At 46.7% G+C, this 7,983-nt stretch overlaps 1 protein-coding gene and 1 pseudogene across 1 annotated transcript in view; both read left to right on the top strand.

Moving 5' to 3' along the window:
- The window catches only part of LOC107096872 (alpha-N-acetylgalactosaminide alpha-2,6-sialyltransferase 2-like), a 10,639-nt gene extending 5,429 nt beyond the window's left edge, over positions 1–5,210 (top strand). The window contains exons 5-10 of the mRNA XM_015393760.1: positions 156–294; positions 376–479; positions 2,700–2,780; positions 2,860–2,962; positions 4,036–4,229; positions 4,428–5,210. Of these exons, the coding sequence (XP_015249246.1) occupies positions 156–294; positions 376–479; positions 2,700–2,780; positions 2,860–2,962; positions 4,036–4,206 (598 nt within the window). The 3' untranslated portion in view covers positions 4,207–4,229; positions 4,428–5,210. The remainder of the gene's footprint in view (positions 1–155; positions 295–375; positions 480–2,699; positions 2,781–2,859; positions 2,963–4,035; positions 4,230–4,427) is intronic.
- A 1,786-nt stretch (positions 5,211–6,996) lies between these two features.
- The window catches only part of LOC107096706, a 17,825-nt pseudogene continuing 16,838 nt past the window's right edge, over positions 6,997–7,983 (top strand).

Raw genomic sequence — 7,983 nt, 5'->3', positions numbered from 1 at the left:
TAGAGTAGAGTAGAGACTTCCTGGTTTGTTTTCCTGAACGTCCTTCAGACCAGCAGGTCCATCAGATGTAAACTGGGACACATTTAGCAGAATGTTCTGCAGAACTTCCAGGTCCAGGATCCGTCTTCTGGACCCTTTACTGTCTCTGTTACCAGGATGAACGGAGCGGTGATCAGAGGGTTTGAAGACGATGTGGGGACAAAGACTTCATTCTATGGTTTCACCACCAACACCATGAAGAACGCCCTGATCTGGTACCGCTCAGACGGTTTCACCAGAATTCCTCAGAGCCCGGTTAGGAACACTCAGAGATCCAGACCTGTTCAGAGGCTGATCTTCCTCCACCATCCAGATGATCTCTCCATGACTTTCTAGGAGATCAGATACATCTTCATCCCATCAGACATCCGAGATTACGTGATGATGGCGGCTGCTGTTCGGGGTCGAAGCGTCGCCTCAGGGAGAGACCAAGGAGACAGGTGAGCTTCTCTGAACACACACCTGAGTCACAGGGTGGCCATGTTTCCTGGAGCAGACAGAACCTTTCAGCTCCTGGGCTCTGGCTCCCTCTGCTGGATGTGAAGCTGCAGAGCAGGGAGAAGGTCTGAGATCTGGAATCGGAGGATGAAGGTTCAGCCGTGTGGATGACTGAACACTGAGGTCTTCAGTTGGTCCTTCTGATCGTTTAGGTACAGACCCGTACTTCCTCATAAAATATATTAGAAATGGCTCTCATGAAGGCGCTGCCCAGAGGACCATGGAACGCGCTGGGAGGGGAGGGCTGGGCGGACCCAGCTGTGATTGACAGCAGAGCAAACCCAGAGATGCTGGTTCTGAGACGGAGCGGTCCGATCTCTCTCCCACTGACAGAGGACATGTTGGAGGAGAGGGAGGTTCTGTGGAGGAGGTACCGGTGTGATCAGAGGTTCTGTTGTTCTGTTCCTGCAGCGCCAGGCGTTTATCCTCCAACTGGAGGGTTGTCGGTTCAAGCCCTGGCTCTGGCTTTCAGTGCTGTGTCTTTGTGCAAGATACTTCCCCTGCAGCGCCTACTGATGGTGATCAGAGGTGGTGCCACTGTGGCTGCTTTGCCACCATCAGTGAATGAATGAGTGTAAAGCTTTGTGGTAAAGTCCTCTGATGATTGGCTCATGTGGACCCAGTATTCCAGGAAGACAAACAGTTTAGGTTTTACAGTTTATTAAGAGCAGAAACTGAGCAGGTGGGGTCAGCGTCTACAGCGGGAACCTGTACAGCAGGGGACAACAGGTTAGTGACCTCATTTAGCTGGAAGTCTTTGCTCACAAACATGTAGGTCACTAACCTGGTCCTAATACCCAGTTCTAGTCCAGGTTTAGAGGTAGATCCCATCTGGTGGCCTGCAAACCCGGGTGGCGGTTGGCTCAGAGAGTCCCAGATTCAGGGGTATCAGGAGGACGGGCAGGAGGTCAAACATCAGCAGGATGAGCCTTAGAGCGAAGCCAAAGATGAGGTCAGTGACGGGGTCGATGGTCAGAGAGCAGGTGAGGGGCCGAAGGACGATCCTGGACTGAGTCGGTCACAGTTCCAGGTTCCAATCACAGAGCAGCAGACCGGCTGGACCAGGGAGGGCAGGCTCGGTGGTCAGGAGGCAAATCTGGTCGGGACACAAAGATCCAGCAGGTAGTCAGCCGGAAGCATTTTTAGATGCATTTTTTAGTTTTTAATGGTTTTCTCCTCAGAGTTTGTTTCCAACAGCTTTTAGGTCATGTGACCCACTGATATAAACTAATGATCAATTATTATATTAGACTGGATTAACAAGGCAGGCTTGATAATTTCAGGATTTCTATTAATATTATAATGAAAATATGTTTTTTACTATAACAAAGTCCTTTAATTTATTGTTAGTTTTTAAGCCAACCACTGCTGCTAAGATCCAGACGCGGTAACCAAACTGACAGTTTAAGCACAAAAGCAGGATTTCAGCAAATACTTTATCAATTTGTATCCTGATTAGTGTTGCCACCTTTCAGAAATGATAATAAGGGACACCATGGCCTTTAATCTTCCTCATCCTCACTGACTCTTCTTCCTCCCATGTCTGTATTTCTGAAGGTGTTTCCTTTCCTTTCCAGTGTTCTGAGCAAAAGTGTTAAAAACGAAGTAAAAGCAGCTTAAAGTACAAAAAGCAACTATTCTGACTATGATTGTTCTGCTGCTGTTTGTGGAAGAGAAGCTGAAGCTGTTTATGCAGTTACTTACTGTTCCCTTTTCCACCACCAGATGGCAGCATAGCCTCAAACTATCTCAGCTTTTTCTACAGAAGCTGAGAAAATGTTTATTGGCTGAGATTATTCAACAGATACCTGAATAATTCATGGGTTTAATTATTAATTATCTTCTACACATATTTATTTATTTTTGGATTTACTAAAATACATTAAATAATATTTTTGCAGTATGTAGGTGTCATTCCTCCCAGAAAAGAGAAAAACAGTCGTAGAACCAAAGACAGGAGACCTTTACTTTACTAAGTGATAAATTCTTATTCTAGATTTTGTTCACGTCTTTTTGGTCAAACTTGGTCTCTGAATCAAAATGATCCATTTATCCTGATTTATCAGACAGAGGAGAGAGAACGACCAGAACTAACCTCTGAATCTGCTCCTTAAAAAGAGACGCTGCTCTTTATCCAAACCTTTCATTTATCGACTCCACAGACCATGGGAGTACTTTGGCCACAAACCACCTGGAAACTTCAAGATGCTCCACCCCCAGTTTATCTCCTACGTGACCCACAGGTGAGCAGAAACGGTTGGATGTGGGAGGAGCTGAAAGTCAGACCTGTAGAAGGAAACCTGATCTCTCTTTGTTTTCCAGTTTCCTGATGTCTCCTCTGATGACCAACGTCCAGACTCGGGACTTGTACATGCCGAGTACCGGGGGTCTGATGCTGCTGACGGCCTTACACACCTGTGACCAGGTAACGCCGAGTCCAACGGTTTACCATCAACCTTTACCTTCAATAATGAATCTATCCTTTCCATAAATACAGAGATTTATTATATACCTTAGAAATGCAGCAGCAGACGCTGCTTCACAAAATCTGAACCCGGGTTAGCTCTGCTGAGGGAGGCGCTGTAGGTGAGAAGATACCTGAAGACCTTCCTCCTTTCATCACACCACAGCTCCACAGCCTGGAGATCCTCTGTTTTTAGGGATTTATTAGATCCCCATTTATTCTGTTTATAAACTTTAATGTTTGATTAAATCAAATCTGGAACATTTCAGAAGCAGTGGAGATCTTTGAAGCAGATTCATATTCCGATTTTAAAGGATCTGTCACAGTTTTGGTTCAGTTTCATGTTGATCCAGTTTTTTCTTTGTTTTCTTGCTTTATTTGTGTTTTCTGGATATATTTGAGTTCTTAGGTTTTTCTTGCTCAGCCTCTGTTGGCCTCCTGTGTTGGTCTCCTTTTCTCCTAGCTCCTTCTAGAATCCTCTGATCACACCTGCTCCCAATCAGCTCATTAGTCCAGTCTCTGTTCAGTCTCCCATATAAACTCTCCCTGGTCAGTTCCTCAGTGCTGGTTCCTGGTTTTTCCTCCAGCCCCTCATGCATGTTTTCCCTGATGTCTCCATGGTTCTGACTTGTTTTGCGTTTTTATGTTGGATTCTTGGATTCCTGCATCGGTTGCCTCTAGAACTCCAATAAAACTACAACAACTCACCTCTGCCTCCTCGCCTCTGCATTTGGTTCCTCAAAACCTCAACCAAACCCTGACAGGAGCAGCTTTTTAACCTCTGAAAGCTCAGCTTTATTTGGACGATATGTTCTGGTGTCCCTCACAGTTCACTGTTGGTCCTCTGTGGTTTAGTCCATATATCAGCGACATGCTGGGATAGTTTCCTGATCGTTACATGAAACAAACTAAAAAAGGTCAAACCTTGTTAGTTTGCTCATCTAACAGCATCCAACTGGAAGAAGAACCTGATCCAGATTTTAGGGATGGGACCTTTAGACGGACCAAACATCTGAACCAGTTTCTGTCTGCAGGTTTCTGCTTATGGCTTCATCACCAGGAACTACGCCGATTTCTCTGATCATTACTACGACTTGGTGCCGAGGCCTCTGAGGTTCTTTGCCAACCATGACCTGCAGATGGAGAGCAGCCTGTGGGAGGAGCTTCACAACCGGAAGGTGCTCTGGTTGTTCCAGAGAGATTGAGGAGGAGGAAGTTGACCAAAGAGGTGAGGATGAGGGATTTAGTTTTTCTTCTCTTTACTCACTTCATTAAACCCGTACTGAGTGTGAAAATCAACATGAAGTAAAATCTGAGGATCATGTAAGATTTCAACAGTCGACTGAAAACAGTTTTATTACAGGAAGCAAACTGAGGATTTTAGAATAAAACAATATGTTCATTATTGCTCCTAATGTCACCTTAGGGTGGGTCGTTTCCAACAACCCAGCTGGTGATGGGTCAGTCCAGCATACACCGTCCTCCACACCATGGTACCGCCTCCTACTGTCCCAGAGGAGACGATCAAAACCCAGACCATGGTACCGCCTCCTACCGTCCCAGAGGAGACGATCAAAACCCAGACCATGGTACCGCCTCCTACCGTCCCAGAAGAGATGATCAAAACCCAGACCATGGTACTGCTTCCTTCCATCCCAGAGGAGACGATCCAAACCCAGACCATGGTACCGCCTCCTACTGTCCCAGAGGAGACGATCCAAACCTAGACCATGGTACCACCTTCTACTTTCCCAGAGGAGACGATCCAAAACCCAGACAATGGTACCGCCTCCTACTGTCCCAGAGGAGATGATCCAAACCTAGACCATGGTACCGCCTCCTACCGTCCCAGAGGAGACAATCCAAACCCAGACCATGGTACCGCCTCCTACTGTCCCACAGGAGACGATCCAAACCTAGACCATGGTACCGCCTCCTACCGTCCCAGAGGAGACGATCCAAACCCAGACCATGGTACCACCTCCTACCGTCCCAGAGGAGACGATCCAAACCCAGACCATGGTACCGCCTCTCTCTGATGCTCCTCCAGGTTCCTTGATGGTTTCAGGATGTTCTAAACATCCTTCCTGTTTTTCTTTATTATTTCGGTGGTTTGATTCCTAAATTTGGATTTTAGGAATCAGTTGTTTTCTCTGGTTCTGAAATTACAGTTTTGACATAAAAATGTACCAGATGAGATGTTAAAATAAAGCTGAATATATAACTTCTTTAACATTTCTCGCTCTTTCCTAAACGTTTTCCACAGGAATGAGACCAAAGTTGAACCAAGTGTTTGTTCTTCACTGACGTATCATAGTTTCTCATTGAAAACTGGGAGGAAAGTTGTTCTGAAGGGAGGTGGTGGGAAGGTTGCTGAGGGTTCATCAGAGCTCTGCTGAGAGAACAAAACACGACAGGAAACACACAGGCTTTCAAAATAAAAGCCTGGCTAAGAAGAGGATTTTTTATTGTTGGTCATGAAGCAAAGAATATCCAACAGAGTTCAGATACGCAGTCTGAGCTCATATTGGTGAAGAAAACTGCAGAGGTCCAGGAGAGAGTTCTGAGTGGACTGGGTCGTCTTTGGAGGAGGCGGCTCCAGCAGAGCAGCTGGCTAGGCCCAAAGGTCAGGAGGCTCTCAGCTGTTCACTGATTGGTTGATTGAATTTAATCGATCTCGTAGTGGAGAAATTTACTCGTTACATTAGTTCAAATAGTCAAAAAAGAAGAAAGTGCCAAAGGAAGAAAAAGTTGCATGATGGGATATATACAGTACACACAGTGGTTCCACATGGGACAGCTAATTAGGAATATTATACAGGGTTATTGAACAAGGTTAGATATATAGATACATATTTATTTAATATTGTGATAAAGTCCATTACTTTCCATAATGTAAAAATAAAACTTGAACCATCATATATTTTAGATTCATTGCACACTAATTTAAAATATTTCAGGTCTTTTATTGTCTTGATATGAATGATTTTGGCATCCAGCTCATGAAAACCCAACATTCCTATCTCACAAAATGAGCATATCATGAAAAGGTCTCTAAACGAGCTGCTATGCACCTAATAATCTGGATCAACCAATTAACTCTAAACACCTGCAGAGGATTCCTGAGGCCTTTAAAACTCCCAGCCTGGTTCATCACTCAGACCCCAATCATGGGTCAGACTGCCGACCTGCCTGCTGCCCAGAAGGCCATCATTGACCCCCTCAGGCAAGAGGCTCAGACACAGAGAGATATTTCTGAAGCAATAGGCTGTTCCCAGAGTGCTGCTGCATCAAGGCACCTCAGTGGGAAGGAAAAAGTGGCAGAAACCAGAAGAGGTGACCGGACCCTGAGGAAGATTGTGGAGAAGGTTCGATTCCAGACCTTGGGGGACCTGCGAAAGCAGTGGACTGAGTCTGGAGTAGAAACATCCAGAGGCACCGTGAACAGGCATGTGCAGGAAATGGGCTACAGGTGCCGCATTCCCCAGGTCAGGCCACTTTAGAACCAGAAACAGCAGCAGAGGCGCCTGACCTGGGCTACAGAGAAGCAGCTCTGGTAGAGGATGGTCCAGGCAGCCAGATGTCTGTCCTCCAGCTTCTTCAGCAGACGGATCTGGGTCCTTCTCCGGGTTCCTGCTTGGCTGTTCGGATACTGTGGGAATGTTCAGGCCCCAATGTCAATATGTGACGAGTTGGGAGTGAGAATGTGTTGATGATACTGACGCAGTTTGTTTGAAGCAGTGTTTGACCACCGCAGACAGGAAGTGCTTCAGGTTCTGATCTTGGTGACTCAGTGAGATATTATGTCAGGTTTTCTTGTTTATCTGAAATGATTGTTCTGAAATGTTTGTTCTGAAATGATTTTAATTTAGTTTAGCCCAGCTCCTCTGGGCCGGAAGTGGGTCAGAACATCCACGGATGGAGGAAATACTGGATCACTTCAAAGCAGAATGGAAGCTCCTCGGCTTTTTCTGAAGGAGCGCTTTTATTTTGAAGGTCTGATGCGGATGATGGTGCTGCATTCAAGGGACCTTGACAGCTTCAGTAAATTCGGGAGACTCCAGAATGTGGCATTCAGGGAAAAGAGGGAAAGCTGGAGAAGCGCGGCCAACCGGACCCGTCTAAAGGAGCAGAACTGGACCTTCGCTCTAGAACCTGGAGAGTCCCGGATCCGTTTGAGGCGCAGGAAAACTTTTCAGGAATATCCACTCTGGGAAAATCGCCACTTTTCCAGCTCCTTGAGGAGTTTTCCTGAATCCTCCGCTGGAGTTCGGAGGACTGGAAGTTTCACCGATCGGTGAGGGAGGGGGTCTGGGTTCGGTGAGGGAGGCGGTCTGGGTTCGGTAAGGGAGGGATCTGGGTTCGGTGAGGGAGGGGGTTCGTGTCGCTCTGATATCGGGGAAAGGTGCTCTGCGGGTCGGCTCTAAGTTCGGTCCGAAGGTCGGCGGCTGGAGCCTGCATGGTGTGTTTAAGTGCTCGGACCGGGTGGAGATTTCCAGCTTCTCGGCTGCGTTAAAGTCAGAAAAGTGAAAGTTTTCCTGTTTTGGGTCCATTTGCTTCTCTGGGAGAAAGAACCGGAACCAGAAGATTCGGGTTCTGGAAGGAGATCCCGCCTGTCTGGATGACTGAACCGCTCCGTTACATAACAGCCTGTAGAGGCTGGATCCACCGGAACCACCTGGACCAGATCTGGTTGGAGTTCTGCTCTGGAACCGCCAGAACCAGAACCAGCAGAACCAGAACCAGCAGCTGGACTGTTTATAGAGCAGAGCAGAGTTCCTGGGGTGGGGGGTCTAACTATGGGGGCCCCGAGGGGCCAAAAGAAGTGGAATCTATTAAGATTTAAATCCTTTAAATCCCAGCCATCCATGATCCATCCATCCATCCTTCATCCATCCATTCATCCTTCATCCATCCATTCATCATCCATCCATCCATCCATCCATCCATCCATCCATCCATTCATCCTTCATCCATCCATC

Source organism: Cyprinodon variegatus, unplaced genomic scaffold (genome assembly GCF_000732505.1).
Source record: "Cyprinodon variegatus isolate N-32 unplaced genomic scaffold, C_variegatus-1.0 Scaffold24, whole genome shotgun sequence".
NCBI classification, from domain to species: Eukaryota; Metazoa; Chordata; class Actinopteri; order Cyprinodontiformes; family Cyprinodontidae; genus Cyprinodon; species Cyprinodon variegatus.
Note: the sequence above shows the minus strand (reverse complement) of the source record. Positions and strands in the feature narration are given on the sequence as shown.